Raw genomic sequence first — 16664 nt, 5'->3', positions numbered from 1 at the left:
AGAGAGAGAGAAATTTCTGGAGGGGCAGAAAAATGTGTTAAACCTCTAAATATTACGTGGAAAATTCATTGAATTATCATTTTTTCTTATCCGTATGGGAGTAGTAAGGGGCAGAACTGTCAACAGGTGGAGGGGGTGGGAGCAGGTGGTGCCGTCCGATAGTTGTTTGACATCGTAGTAAGGCATTTTGTTGGGCAAACTGAAGGAACATGGAAACAAATAGGTTACATTGATACATACGATTTTTGTCAAATATTTCCACCCGACAAAGTATGTCACTACAACATACGACAGAAATTGCATGCCACTCTTATGGAATTGTTTTTTGTTGGATGTCTTCTGATTGCAACATCCAACAAAAATCGCATGCACAAACAAGAGCTTTGGACTGCAAATATGCTGCTGGGATTTTATTACTCTTCTGTCTCACTTTGCCTTATTTAATGTAGAAGTGCTTACAAAGGTTTTCTTTCATCATCCTGATGTATTACTGGTTTCGCACAAGTTAACATAATTTTACAATGATATTGCACTATTCTTAGATATCAAGAAGAATCCAACAAAACGGGATATATATTGAATACTATCACGAAAAAGTGAAACATAAATCTGCATTGGTGAACGTTATAAAAATTTGGCAAGTGCATGGTCCCAACCTCAAATTTACTCCAACACTAGTATTTCAATTAAATTAACGCCACTTTCTGTCCTGTCTGTTTAAACTCGTGAGAGATGGTCATTAATCTCTCAGTGAAGTTAATGTCCAATATTATGAAATAAAATACTAATAATAAATACACAAATATTTTAATATATTTACTCAAATCATTCAATCATAAAAGCAAATGACTTTTTTCAAGAATTGACTTTTCTCTGCCAGCCCTGCTAAATTTTCACTTTCCATCTACTGATTTATACGAGGGGTGCCCAGAAAGTAATTCCCAGTTAGTACGGACCTTGATTTTTTGCAAATGCGAAAACCGTGAAAAATGTTAATTGCTGCGAAGTTGTGTTTATGAATGTGCAGTAATGTCTGGACACATTTTTCGCCTGTTCTAAATATGGAAATAATACGAATTTGGCATAAAAATGCGAATTGTTGCTGTTTTAGCGATTTTTTTTTTTTGCCATAATTTATCTGTATCTGTCACGTGAGTTTGATTGATTTAAAAATTTTGGGCACGTCAGCACTTATGGTCATTATGCACCTTTCAGTATATACAGGGAAAATTCCATTACCTAAAACCCTTACATTAAAATTAAAAAGGGGGTATGGAAAATAACTTTCAAGATATCAAAGTGTCACGAAGAGCCATAGGCCATGTGAATTACAATTTGGAACAGTAGTTTAAAATCATCATGAAGATATAATGTCAGGTAATTGCCAGAAAATGCACTAAAATGAAAATGTGAATTTTGGGAAAAATAACATGAAATAGTAAAAAATAAAAAATACACAATTTGGAAAAAATAACAAATCAAGGTCACTACCGATTAGGCATAAATGAAACAAGAATATCAGTAGTAATTTATTGCATTAGTAACAGTGGATCCTAACCTAATTTTCGGCATAATCACCACCATTGTTCTGTCATTTGTCGTAACATGGCACTAAATTTTGTATGATCATGGCATATGTGTCTTGACAGCAAAGACTAGAACTATCTCTACCGCAGTGTAGCTGTGAAATCCTTGTCCTGCGAGAAACCTCTTCAGTTGAACAAAGAGATGAAAGTCTGTACATGCAAGGCCAGGGTTGTACAGGGAGTGGTCCAAGATCTCTCACCTGAAGTGATGCAAAGGGTCCGCATGTACTCAGCTGTATGGGCTTGTGCACATTCGCTTGACCTTGTGTGAAATGTCTGCACCATCGTTTGACCATACTATCACGACATCCGGTCTGCACACGTCACATGATTGCAGGTGGCTCTGTGCAAAAATCTGATTACTACACTTAGGCTACATCGCAGTCGGTGGGAGACTGTATGAGAGCTGCAATCTCTAACCAAGAACTGTCCTAAAACGGCTTCATTGCGACTGTACTAGATTACAGCTACATGCCACTTCTTCCTGCATACATGTGTGTGTCGCTCTCCGGCCACTAGTGCTGCGTACAGCCACCATTGGAGCTTTTTTAAGGATGCCCCTCGTATATGAACTTTCAGAAGCTGTTATTAACAGAGTGTTCCTGTTTTAATGTTTGGTTAGCTAAATCAGGTACCTATACAATGCAATTCTATAAATTCCATGCATTAAATTTCTAATACCTACATACCTTTTTCGCCAGCAATAATGGTATAACTGCATGTTGTCAGTTTGACAGTACTTCACTTGGATATACTGCACTGATGCAAAATTCCATTGATAATGTAAGGAAATATGACACTTTATTTTGTACAATTCAATTGTTTCACTTATATGCAAGAGTTAAGTTGTTTGCTTTACAGAGATCAGAGAACTAGCTTTATGCATAAAAAATGAGTCCGTACTCATGGTCTTGCAAGCAGAGGGTACCAAGCCTCAGTGCAAATATCAACATATAATACCGAGAATGGATAAGGAGACTGATAAATTACAATATGTATTTCTTAATCAATCGATCTTCACTCGAATCTCATTTAGTGGTAACTTTAAAAATAATGAAGTATTTTATTTTAAACTTACTGTGTATGATAAAATTCCATAATCCAACTCACTGTGTATGATAAAATTCCATAATCCTTCCCTAGGTTGTGAATTGTAATAATTTTCCAAATTCAATATTTTGCAGTTTGAATTCAAATCATAGGGAATTGAGAAATTAAGTGAATTTCATAGAAGATAATATTGGTACTTAACAAATCCATACCTGGATCAGTATGAGTTTATTATTTCCATTTGCAACAAATCGATTTAGTTAAGTTTGTAATTGTCAGGGAAAAATGTAAATTTTGTTCTGGAAAACCTGGAAAAGTCTGGGAATTTCATTTCTGCTTGTTTGTAGCAACCCTGACTTTGTTACTGGCTTTTGTAGAGCAATCTGACAGATGCAAGATAATTGCAAGATAAGATTTCTTGAAGATGATTAGGTAGGTTTGAGTTTGAAATTCTTACACAACTAACAATTTTTCGCAGGTTAGAATATATACCATAATATTTGTGTGACTTGTAGATGTATTTCGAGCCTGAGTATGTGAAATGGCAAATGTAAATTAAGGACCTCAAATTAAATGTTTTAAATATACCATTTAATTAAATTAATTAAATTGGATACATTGCAATCACACAGACACTTCATATTGTTACTATATTTGTGTGTGCATATCAGTGGCGCAACCACACGGGGCATCCCCCCCCCGAACCTTGAATGGAAATCAATTCTAAGGAGGGCAAGGGGGCAAACATTGATGGCCAAGGGCACCTGCAGAGGGCACATAGGGGCAATTCTTACCTTCGATTTCAAATTTTATACAAATAAAAATACATTTTATAAAATTTTCTAGCTCACTTCGCTCGCAATGCCTGCTTTTCTTCGTCTCGTCAAGTTCAGAGCCATAGCTAGGGAGCGGCAGGAGTCGACCCTGGCTGCCCAACAAGCTAAATGATAAAAGTTGTAAAAGAGAGAATACCAAGGCACCTCGTGAAATTATTTGCACCCTATTATATCAATATTGTTTTCAGTTTGCAAGAAAATAGATTAAAAATTTCTTTGTTCGCTTCACTCGCAATATGATTTTTTTCTGTAATGCATTGTAAATTACCAGAGAGAGAAATAGGACATGCATGAGAAAAGGAACATTCACATTTGAGAGACAATTTATATAATTTTTGCAGTTGGTTTGTTATGAGGTGGATGAAATGATTATGTAATGAATATAAGTAATAGATGTAAGCTGTATACAGGGTGATTCTAAAGGTATAGTACAAACGAAAACCACAGATACCTCCCATGAAATAGAGACGAAAGTTCCCCTTCCACTTTGCCGAGAGATGCCTCCGTGAGGAGCTAGACAACGCCGAAAACGTGTGAAAATGAACTTCACACCTCTGTACAGCCAGTACCAGTGAAGATAGAAAGGTGGAACAAACGAAGTCAAAAGGAACACCAAAGTCGCCCATCCGAAAAACACTAGGCGGCAGCTGTGCAACGCATGCGCATGGGGTTCCACAAAGGAAATAGGAGTGTCCCACAAGACAAGTGAAGGGAAAGGGTAGCGATCGACAACGGCAGGGAGAAAAGAAGCTATGAAGCATGAAGTAACAATTGCACAGCGGGAAACAATCACCATGACTGAAGCAGTGCAGTCGAGAAAAGTAGTGCGGGGTTGCAGAACCACGGGAGGACGACGTAGGATGTAAAAACACACCGAGAATGCAAGCAAAGTGGTCCGTGACACTCGACAGGCAACAGACGCGTACATGGTTCGGGGCAGAAATGGCGGCGCTGGCGGTGCAGCGCAAGGGGAGTCCCCAAAACACAGTGGGGAGACACCGCAGCAAGAACAAAGCACGGTGCAACAAACGAGAAAGAGGACCGGACGGGGAATGGTACCTGCCAAGGAGACAACAAATGCGGGACGAGGGATTCCCCGTAGCAGCACCGAGGGGATGTCACACAGAGGTCGTGCGCCAGCAAGACAAACACAGCATCTACGGGCACAGGAGGTTATTGCCAATGAAAGGTGCACGTACAGATAGGACCACATACCCCGTACTGACGTTGTAACAAACGTCGTAATGGAGCCAAATCAGCCTCTTAGAAATGAAGCCGGAGGCACATCACTGGGTGGGAGCGGGCGAAAGGCTGCTGGAGTGTCGTACGGACCCCACCACTCCATACGGTGGACGACACTAATGGACGGGGTCGGAATGTTTCCATCCCAATCACCCGACAGCAGGTTGTTTTCAAACGTGCACCATACCCTTGGTGAATTGGATGTGTTACGTGCAGGCCATCATGTTGGTCACCCAAGACATGTGCGCACCGCGGCGTTCGAGGAGGACGTACTTACTCGCGTGGACGACACACCGTCCACTAGCACCCGTAGCATTGCCACGTGCAGTGGGAGTATCACAGTCGACAGTGTGGCGTGTCCTTCATGATGATCTGCTGTATCCCTATCATCCACAGCGAGTCCACGCGTTGCAGGCTGGGGATTACCCACGATGTGTGGGACTCTGTCAACGACTGTTGCAGTTTTGTACCGACGATCCCCGTTTTTTGCGCCATGTGTTTTTCACGGACGAGGCAACATTTACCCGTGAGGGCATCTTCAATTGCCGAAACAGCCATGTGTGGGATTATGAAAATCCACATGCAGCAGTCGAGGTGCACCATCAGACCCAGTTTGCAGTGAATATCTGGGCAGGTATCATCGATGAACAGATTATCGGTCCATACCTGCTGCCACCACGTTTAAATGGCCGCCTCTATCACACCTTTCTTGCATCAGTCCTTCCAGAGCTGCTAGAAGATGTAACCCTCAACGTGCGACATCGTATGTGGTTTCAATTGGATTTAGCGCCTGCACATTTTGATGGCACAGTGCGAACCCTTTTGCACCGTACCTACCCACAGCGCTGGATCAGCAGAGAGGGCCCCGTCCCCGTCCCCTGGCCTGCCCATTTGCCTGACCTCACACCAATGGATTTCTTCTTGTGGGGCCATGAGAAAACACTCGTCTACGAGACCCCGGTGCCTGACAAGGAAACATTGGTAGCGCGGATACTTGCAGCATCGGCCGAGGTGTGTACCATGCCAGGGATTTTTGATAGGGTTCGCCAGAATTTCCTGCGATGCTGCAATGCCTGCATTGAATGTGGTGGTCGTCAATTTGAGCAACTTTTGTAACAACGTCAGTCCGGGGTACGACTACGTACTACGTACTATTCCTATCTGTAAGTGCACATTTGCATGGTAATAAACCTCCTGTGCCCATAGTTGCTGTGTTTGTCCTGCTGGCGCACGACCTCTGTGTGACATCCCCTCGGTGCTGCTACGGGGAATCCCTCGTCCCACATTTGTTGTCTCCTTGACAGGTACCATTCCCCATCCGGTCCTCTTTCTCTTTTGTTGAACTGTGCTTTGTTCTTGCTGTGGTGTCTCCCCACTGTGTTTGGGGACTCCCCACGCACTGCATGTGTTTGTTTCCCGCTGTGCAATTGTTACTTCATGCTTCATTGCTTCTTTTGTCCCTACCGTTGTCGATCGCTACCCTTTCCCTTCACTTGTCTTGTGGGACACTCCTATTTCCTTTGTGGAACCCCATGCGCATGCGTTGCGCAGCTGCCGCCTAGTGTTTTTCGGATGGGCGACTTTGGTGTTCCTTTTGACTTCGTTTGTTCCGCCTTTCTATCTTCACTGGTACTGGCTGTACAGAGGTGTGAAGTTCATTTTCACACGTTTTCGGCGTTGTCTAGCTCCTCACGGAGGCATCTCTCGGCAAAGTGGAAGGGGAACTTTCGTCTCTATTTCATGGGAGGTATCTGTGGTTTTCGTTTGTACTATACCTTTAGAATCACCCTGTATAATATATATATTAAAGAAACTTTGAATACGTACACAATTTAGTGTTGGCATATATTTTCTTATTCTACATCACTCCATTTTGAATATGTGTAAAACATATGTTGTACATGAAAGTTATACATGTTATATGTACGAAAATAATAATATTTGCAATGCATTTATCATGCATGTTCTGCCATTCAAAAATACAGTTTGTGGACTTGTTTTCCATTATTAATGAATGTGAAATTGAACGTTTTTTATAATGTTTAAAATCATTTGTTGCAACACAAATGCTTTCAACACCGATTTCTACCTCCTTTTTGTGTAATTTACGAGGATGATAACGTCTTTGACATTACCACCACCACTACTACTACTACTACTACTAATAATAATAATGTCATTATTATTATTATTGGTAGGTTTGTCCTGGTACTTGTCATCCCAGGCAAAAGTTTGTGGCTGCCCCTCTGGTGCATGTGTGTGGGTGTTGAGAGGCGGTAATATGCAAGGTTGAAATAGAGAAAACATCTCCTTGTGGCCTTGAATTTTTTGAAAATTTGCCTTGAAAACCAGGAATTATACTTGAATTTTATCATGGTCCTAGAGTATCCACCCTGTACTAATCTCCTCCCTTACGGCTGTGATTGGAATGGGCGAACACTAAATATGTGCAACAATGTGTATACTTGGTGCCAAACGACTGACACATGCATCCAAGTAGGTGCCACGGCTGAAACGCGAAACCAAAAGTGCTGTGGGGCATCGACTGGAACTCGCCATCACTGGTGTAAACAAAATTTCCACTATGTGGATGGTAAGTCAATCAGACAGATTCAAGATCTGTAGAAAGACACAAATTTGTATTGGTGCTTTGACTTTTTTAGTTTTCTGATTAAGTTACATATGATCACTGATTTGATTTATCAAATATGTACATTAATTTATTCCATTTATATTTATTCTTTATCTTCTTATAGTAGATTCTATTGTTTTTCATCTTTCCAATTTGCTTTGTTCTTATTTATATAGTTATTCACGTATATTGTTAATTTTCAATTTTGCACGCCTGGTTCTGCCATCTATCTCTATTCCGCTTTGGCAAACTATTTACATTATTTGGTCTTATTGGGTTCGAAACAACTTTCATTACAACCTCTTCTCAGAAATTTTGAGAAAAAGTTTGTTGTATTTGTTTTATTGATTTAATCACTCTTTTGACTGTTTATCTTCTCTTGTCTGATGATTTCAGTGAAAATATATCATCTGAAAGCACGACATTGGAGTGTGAAAGGGAAGCCAATTTTAGCACTTCACAAAAAACATGTATTAAAGATAGCAAGTCTCTACCAGTAATCCCATATTCCAGTGCTCACTTCAAATCGGAAGATACAAGCTGTGAGAAAACTTCGGTGCTTGAACATGCCATACGTGAAGTTGATGACATTTGTGGGAATGATTTGGATAATTTTGGTCCTGTGATATCACCAGATACAAAACCTGATTCAATGAGAAATATATATATGGCAGAGAAGTCAGTTGTCTCCAAATCAGAAGTCAAGGAAGAGGGAAATGCATTCAATTGGGAAGAAAATATATTTAATGTAGGAGAAGAGAGCAAAATTTCATTTGCGAAAAGAGAATATGTGAAGATGGAGGAAGATGTGAAATATAATGATGAAGAAATCCCAACTCTTAAAACAGTAGAAAGGAACATAATAAATCTAACAGATGTGGATTTGAACTACCCAGTAAAGGATGAAGATACTAATTCCAGGTAATCGAAAATATCTACATTATAATTTACTTTACTATTGTCAATAAGATTTTTCCAATGTTAGTCAAAGAGCATGTTGCAAAATTCTTTCACAGATTTAAGTCAAAATGGCACATAAAACGTAGAAGAGAGCAACTTGTGGTAACTGCAATTTTGTACTATCTCTTCACTTCAACATGGACTCTTTTGGTTGCCCACGAGGTATCTAGTTGACCTTTGAATTTCTCTTAATTGTTTTTCATGGCCTGTCTTATGCTTCACTCCAGTTCTTCACTGTTAGACTACTGTCACCCTGGGATGCCACAGCTGCTCTGGTGACATTTCTCCTGACATCTGTTGGGTCTGCCAATGGGATGTCATGAAAGAGTGCACAGACTAACATTTACAGCTTATGCAAAGTATGCTTGAATGCAGTGGCACAACCACAGTGGAGTCAGGAGGGCATTGCATGTTTAATCTTAGGTGGAAATAAATTACAAGGGAACAGGCAAGCAGGGGGGGGGGGAGGCAAACATTCAAGTAAGAAGTAGGACTAACAATATCTAAGACTAGCCTGATAATATAGGATATTCAAGATGAAGTAATGTTAGGGAAAAGTGATGCCAAATATCGACTATCGTCTTCAAATCATATGACTGTCTCATTTCATAGGACTATGTGCTTCATGAATTGCACCAGTCATTGATCAAAGACAAACTCGTACAGGAACAAGCTTTGAATTTTATGTAAGCATTTGATCTTTCTCTTCATCATTTTTAATTACATATGATATCTACTATTTCATAATCTACAATTTCTACGAGGGGCATACTATAATGATTTACACTTTATTTTTTTCAGGTCCCATGGTCCACCATTCGAGAAATGAGGACTGGCATATGAAGCTACAAGTCTAGTCTACCAATTGCAGGCAGCAGTGCCCAAAAAGGATTCCTGGTGTTCACACAGCAGCACGTTCTGTACATCATTGTCAGCCGACTATTGGACAACATGGAAAGCGACTATAATGGTCAGCTTTGAAAAACTTGGTTTCAATGGACAGAGGGTGTGACCACAGCAGAGATTTACAGATGATTTGTGGCAGTGTGTGGTGAACATGTGCCTTCATGGAAAACCATTTACAATTGGGTGGATGGCTGGAAAACAGGACGCACATCAACAGAAAAAGGGACAAGGGTCTCTGCTCACATTCACACGCTGCTGCCGTTGCATCGATGTCAGGGATTTGGGAACCCATCTGGTGCACACTTTCACCATATTGAGGTAATTGTGCACGATTGGCTGCAGGGTGTTTCTGGACAGACCCATGGTCACCTCCATTTCAGAAAAGATGATGCACCTGTTCTGAAGAATGACTTGCTCAACCTGTGTCATCTTTGTTGGAGTTGTGACAATCACTTTCCTTCCAGAACTTGTCCATTTTTCTGTTGACGGGCATCCTGTTTTGCAGCCTTCCACCCAATTGTAAACAGTTTTCTGTGAAGGCGCATGTTCACCACACACTGCCACAAATCATCTGTAAATCTCTGCTGTGGTCACACCCTCTCCCCACAGAAACCAACCAACTTGTCCAACATCGGCCATTATAGTCTCTTTCCATGTTGCCCAGTAGTCTGCTGACAATGATGTATGGAACATGCTGCTGTGTGAACACTGGGAATCCTTTTTGGGCACTGGTGCCTGCAATTGGTAGACTAGACTTGTAGCTTCATATACCAGTCCTTACTTCTCGAATGGTGGACCATGGGACCTGAAAAAATAAAAGTGTAAATCATTATAGTATGCCCCTCGTACATGTGTGGTTGAAAAGCCATGGACGCTTTCGTGTTGTAATGGCGTAATTTACTTTCAATGGGATCATTGCAACAATGCTATGGTTGATTAGGACTTGATGCAGGCATAGGTTGTATTATGGGTGGGATGAGGAGGATGAATTGAGGTGTTGGCCTCAATCTGGGTTTTTTTTTTTTCCAGAGGCCTCCCTGAAGGCCTTTCCAGCTTCACTCTCATCCCTGACACACCAGTGTCTGTGCCTTCTGTCTTCTCCACACAATTGACAACCCTAGCAACACTGGGAGACCCATTGTGTCCAACTACATTTCACCCACTGAACTAATGTCTGCCTTCGTAGACTCCCACCTCTCTAATCTCCAGTGTCTGTGCCTTCTGTCTTCTCCACACAATTGATAAACCTAACAACACTGGGGGACCCATTGTGTCCAACTACATTTCACCCACTGAACTAATATCTGCTTTCGTAGACTCGCACCTCTCTAATCTCCAGTGTCTGTGCCTTCTGTCTTCTCCACACAATTGACAAACCTAACAACACTGGGAGACCCATTGTGTCCAACTACATTTCCCCCACTGAACTAATATCTGCCTTCGTAGACTCCCGCCTCTCTACTCTCCAGTGTCTGTGACTTCTGTATTCTCCACATAATTGACAAACCCAACAACACTGGGAGACCCATTGTGTCCAACTACATTTCACCCACTGAACTATTATCTTCCTTCGTAGACTCCCACCTCTCTAATCTCTTCTCCAAGCCATGGCCTATCTCCTAATACGTATATATCTGGTCATGGAAACATACAACAAAGAATGGGGTTTGACATGGTGACCACACTCCACCCCATATCTAACTGGTTGGATGATCTCCCACCATGGGTGAGTGAGTGAGTTGGATCAGGTGGAAGTGAGGCCAGTAGAAACTTACATACAGAATGTCCCAAAATAGTGTTTACACTCTTTTGAAATATAATAATGGGAACACTAATAACACCAAGTATAAACTTTTTTTCTAGTCACATATCTTAAAGTTACAGATATTCATTTGCAGCAGTAAGTTGTCTGCAATGCTGTAGAACAGATCAACAAACAGCAAATATGGTTTCTGTAGATAGGGAAGCACAGGAAGAGTCAATTGTTAGTTTCATGTCATCCAATGACCATGGTTTTGTGGGGTACACATTATTATTCAGTTTCCCAGAGGTAGAAATCTAACAGTGTTAAATTGGAAAATCTGTGTTGTAGATACTTCTTACATTGCTCAAAAGAAAATTTGCTCACCTTTGCCACTTTGGGTATACAAATGCCTACCGCCTGGTGGGCTGTGATGGAACTAATATCAACAGAATACCTACACATGTTTACACACACGCACAGTGGTATGGGACCATTTTGAAATCAATAATATGCAAGCTACTAACCTGAACTATATGTCTTCTTAAAGTTTGGAATGTTCTCTACAAGGATGTCACTCCTTTTCTACGTAGTCACTATCATTGTCCACACACAAATGCCTCCTGTCAACGAAAAAATCAGGCATCTTCTCCCAGCAACAGCGATGCACATCTGCATGCACCTCGGCATCACAGGTGTAACAGTGTCCCTTCAGGTGCTCTTTCAGCCTCAGAAAAAGGAAAAAGTCACAAGGTTTGAGATCTGGGCTGTACTGTTGGTGGGGTAAAATTTCATGGAATTTGAGATGCTGCAATGCATCCTGTGTTCGGATTGTGTGTGGGTGTGCATTGTCATATTGAGGAATTGCATCCTTGCAAAGCATAACTTGCAGTAATCATGCACGGAGTTTTTCCAAAGTCTTCACGTACCAATCGCAGTTTACAGTGGTTCCATGCTCCAAAAATTCTGTGTGGACTATGCCTTCAATTGGTGAATGGCATGAATCAGTTCATCCACCGAAGTGTTGCAGGGGAAGCACGAGAACTTCTGACAAATATTTCTTTTCTCCTGAAATTTATACTTACTAATAAAACTATATATCAATATCTTGATCTTCAGAAGAAACTATGCATGATTTACTTCGTAACAAGATGTTCTTTTGTACAACCCTGACAAAATCTGAACATATAAGTAGAGGACAGTTCTGGCAACAGTACATTACTCACAGTCAGAATGGTTGCTAGAATCCTGTGCATGCCTTCAAAAGGAAGTGCTGCTTTCAAAGAAAAAGATTGAAGATAAAAACATTGGTGATTGTTTACCTACACTGAGCATGGTGGTAGAAGGAACAGGACTACAATGAAGTGGAGCATTTCACACAACTTCATCCACTTCGAAAAGTACTTTCCACAGCCGACACAGCACAACTGAATGAGAGATTCATTCAATGCAGACCCTCCATCAATGTTTTCCAAAGCAGAAGAGGAGCAGCTTACTGAACTTTCCTCAGACAACATAGTGAAATATATGTTTGTTTCTATCTGTGACAATGTCTTAATTTTGGATCCATCCGCAAAGAATAAGTATCCATAGTTAAACAATAATGAGGCCTTACACATTATGCTTCCTTCTGCGACTTTATATCTTCGTGAAACTGGACTTTCGACCATGACTGTGATCAAGTCCAAATAAAAATCAAGAGTAAATATCCAGACTGAGATGATCCTTGTCATTTCCAAATATATACCCAGATTAGTTATATATGCCACCAAGCAAGCTCATACAACTCACTGACTCAGCTAAACATTGCAATATGCCTGATATCCTGTTTTTTTTTACTCTGTTTTTATCTCTCAGCTTATGAACATTAAAGAAAATTGCATCATCTGTATTTATCATTATGTTTTCATTACTTGTATGCATACATTAACACATGAACAGATTTTGTGTTGTTTTTTTATGGTCACATAACATGCATTTATCTATTATTGCTGATGGTAGGTGCATGGTGAATGCAGATTTTGGCATCAGAGGGGAACTGCGACAACAAAAACTTTGAAAATCCCTGGTGAATATTATTAAAATGAATGTTTGGAATTATCTAATATTCTCTGAGGCATATATCGTTATTCAATATTCTTCACAGTACTTCATATTATAACTCTGTAGGAAAGTAGCATATGCTGGTTTTAACGAATGGGTAAACCACTACAGATTTTCACCTACACAGGTAAATATAATACTGAGGTATGTGCTATGAAATAAAACACTGTACATTTAAGTGTTAAATTTCTTGAAACTTGTATCAGACTGATTCCATTTTAAATCCCCCCAGGTAATGATTGGGCCTCTTCCATGGGTGAGTGGTAGCGTCGTTGCCTTGTAATCAAGGTCTCCCAGGTTTAATACCCTGTAGAGCCACATAATGGTTTGGATCCCACTTTAAACTGTAGGTTGTTCTGATTAGCCTTTCTGTGCATAAAGCAGACTTAAAACAAGAACCCCAGGCAATGACACCCACCATTCAGATTTTAATGAAACTTGGTGTATTTGTTAATACTACCAAGGTATGAACCCATGAACAATTTTTCTTCTGTAGGCCTCATAATTCCTGAGAAACGGGGATAAATTTCCTAATCTTGCATGGATCAGTCAATGCTGAGGCCATGGTGAGAGCCTACAGTGCTTAACAGAAATAGTTGTATCTCAAAGTCAAATTGGCATACCACTCTGAAACTTTTTTCTAAAGTTCATAAATATATGTATATTCCATTAAAAAAGTTGTCAAAGATTCCTCCACTGACAATCGAGAAAAAACTATTGTATTGTTTATAATGTTGATTTTTTTGTATGTCAACATCTGAGATTACTAAATTTGCATTATCATTATAAGGCAAAGTGGTTATTATGCAATTTTTTTCCAAATTGAAGTTTAAGGTAAAGTATATTCTGAAAGGCTATGAAATAAAATTAGTGGAATTTGCTGTGCTTATGACCATTTCCTGTTGTACAGGATTTTGTGTATCGCGCATGCGCGAGAGGTTACCTGTTTTGTTTGTACCAGTGTCAAGTGAAGGAAATAGTTCGGTAGAAGCCAGCTACGTGCAAGGTTGCTTCGAGGTGTTGCTTGTGCGTTTGCTGAAATGTAAGTGTATGCTGTATGAAAGCGAGATATTACATATATCTTACTTCAACTGTATTTTTTTTATTTGTATAACCCGAAATGTGTTTGATAGCTTCAGGCAGGGTGGTTATACAAAGTTTGGCGTACCCATCACAGGGACTCAAACGAACGAGCATTACTCAGCGCGTATGGACTGTTAAGATAGAGAGCGACTGGCAGTGTAGCGACCACGTGATCTTTGCGATTCACTTTTTTTCCTCGCCAGCTGTGTGCGAAGACGTTGCAGTGCAGTAATCATGTCAGGAAAGGCGAAAGAAATGGAGCAGCTTTTAAAGCAAATGGAAACTCGTATGTTCGAAAAACTACAAGAGCAGAGCAATGAGATGCAGGGACAATTACGAGAACAAGTTAAGGAGTTAATCCAGCAAACTAAACACGTTGAAGAAAGAATTAATTCAAGTGTGTGCAAAGTTGAAACCTCGTTGAAGCAAGAAATGGATGTCGTAAAAAGTGAAATAGTGAGAATTGAATGTAACCTGAATGCAAAAGTTGAGTTACTTCAAGAAGATTTTGTGTCGTTGGAAAATAGAATAGAAAAGAAAATAGCCGACGATAAAGCAAATATGAAAGAATGTACAGGTGTGTTCAAACAACAAGTTTTAGAATTACGTAATCATTTAGAAGGTAAAATTTATGAGATTGCAGATAATTGCAATGCACAAAACATTAAATTACGAGAAGTTTTTGACGATCAAGTAAAGCAAAACGAAGCTGTGTTTGTTGAAATAAAGAAAGCAATGGATAAAGATCAGGCTAAGTTTGCTAGTATGTTCGATCTTGTTAAGAGTAATGAATATAGTGCGAATGAATTAAAAGTAAGGTCAGATAATTATGATGTTCATTTACAAGATATTGCTAAAGAATTGAACGAATTAAATACAAAAGTAGGTCATACTTTTCAAGATTTGAATCAAAGTGTGCAGTCTACCAAATGTAAAATTACAGAATGTGATACTACTTTAAAAGGCTGTGTTCAGCAAATTTCTGATATTACACATAAAATTGACGTAATATAAGGGAAATGCGTTGGCATGGAATATCAATTAAGAGATTTGAGCAATGAAATAGGCATGTTGAAACTTAGTTTAAATAACATTTCGTCTAGTATGAATGTTCCTTGTAACACATACGTAGATAGAGAATCCAGAATAGATGTAAATTCTTTATCGAAATCTAAGAATGAAAACAAGGTATCTTTTCCGAGTAAAGTATCTGAACATATTACGTACAGAAAAAAACAAAATTATGTTGAAAAGGAATATAATCCTGAACGTATTTCTTCAGGTTCTGAATATCAAGCAAAAGTGAAAGGAAATAACGATAAGGCTGATATAAATGTAGTATTTCCATATGGCAAAAACACTGAAAGTAAACGTGATAGTAGGTTAATTAAAGTAACTGTAACAGAGTATAATAGTTCTGATAGTGATTCAGAACAAAGGCTTAGAAGGTCAGAAAAAAAATTAAAGCAAGGAATATTAAAATATTCTGATGTAGATAGATTTCCTAAGTTTAATGCAACAAGAACCGATTATTTAGCTTCCCAGTTCCTACAGGAAGTGGTAGATAGGTTTGAAATGTTGAATGTGTTGAGAAATGAATACATGAGATACATTCCATTGTTATTAGAAGGAGTTGCTAAAAACTGGTACTTACAAGAGAAAGCACAAATATGTGGTTATGATGAATTTAAGCTTATGTTTTTAAATGTATTCGAGAGTTCTTCATGGAAATTGACTCTTTTGGCTAATATTTTGTGTAAAAGGTATTCTAAAGAGTTAAAACAGTCTCTTTTGAGTTACTTTTGGTCTCAGATTAATCTGTTAAACACAATACAGCCTGATATGAGTGATCAACAAAAGATAATTCTAGTAGCTCAACAGTTACCTGTAAAAGTAAAAGAAGCTATTTTAAATCAGCCATACATAAGTTTGAATGTAGCAGCTGAGCTTGTAGCTAGACATGAAGCATTATATACAGGGTATGAACAAGAAACAAAAAGAGATGGTAGATTTGTAGGTGTAAGACAAATGAAAATTGTACAAGGTGATACAGTTAGGAATAAACTACCTATAACAAACTCTTTTCAAAGAAATTATGTGAATGAAAATAGTGGCAATGTTGATAGAGATCAAAACATGTCTAACCGAAATGGGAATGTAAGACAAAGGTCATGGGTTCAAAGACCTAACCGTCCTCAATCAAGTTATAGACTACCTAATAGAAGTGGGAATGATTCAAATATAAGTAGAAGAAGTAGATATAGTTACGATGTTAGTAATGATGACATTATTACACATGATGGTAATGAGAGAATTGCAAGTGGAACTAGTTATCGAAATTGTAATAGAGTTCGCGCACTTTCGGAAGTTCTCTGGCGTATGGATGAAAGCTGGTCAACGAGCCTCAGCAAAGGTTCGAGCTGGCGCGAGGTAGGGGAGGGGAGAGGAGAAAAGCATGAGTCAGAATATTGTTGTCGTGGGCGGCCAGGCAGAAACAAGTTGGAAATCGGTTGTTTATCTTCACG

At 39.3% G+C, this 16664-nt stretch overlaps 1 protein-coding gene across 1 annotated transcript in view; it reads left to right on the top strand.

Annotated features, from left to right (window-relative positions):
* The window catches only part of LOC146004189 (uncharacterized), a 51324-nt gene that overhangs the window by 22723 nt on the left and 11937 nt on the right, over positions 1 to 16664 (top strand). The window contains exon 3 of the mRNA XM_083142858.1: positions 7743 to 8267. Coding sequence (XP_082998984.1) covers positions 7743 to 8267 — 525 coding nt within the window. The remainder of the gene's footprint in view (positions 1 to 7742; positions 8268 to 16664) is intronic.

The sequence above is a fragment of the Lepisma saccharinum genome, chromosome 21, assembly GCF_977018435.1.
Source record: "Lepisma saccharinum chromosome 21, izLepSacc3.1, whole genome shotgun sequence".
NCBI lineage: Eukaryota > Metazoa > Arthropoda > Insecta > Zygentoma > Lepismatidae > Lepisma > Lepisma saccharinum.
The sequence above is the reverse complement of the archived record's forward strand: the minus strand, read 5'-3'. Positions and strand labels throughout refer to the sequence as shown.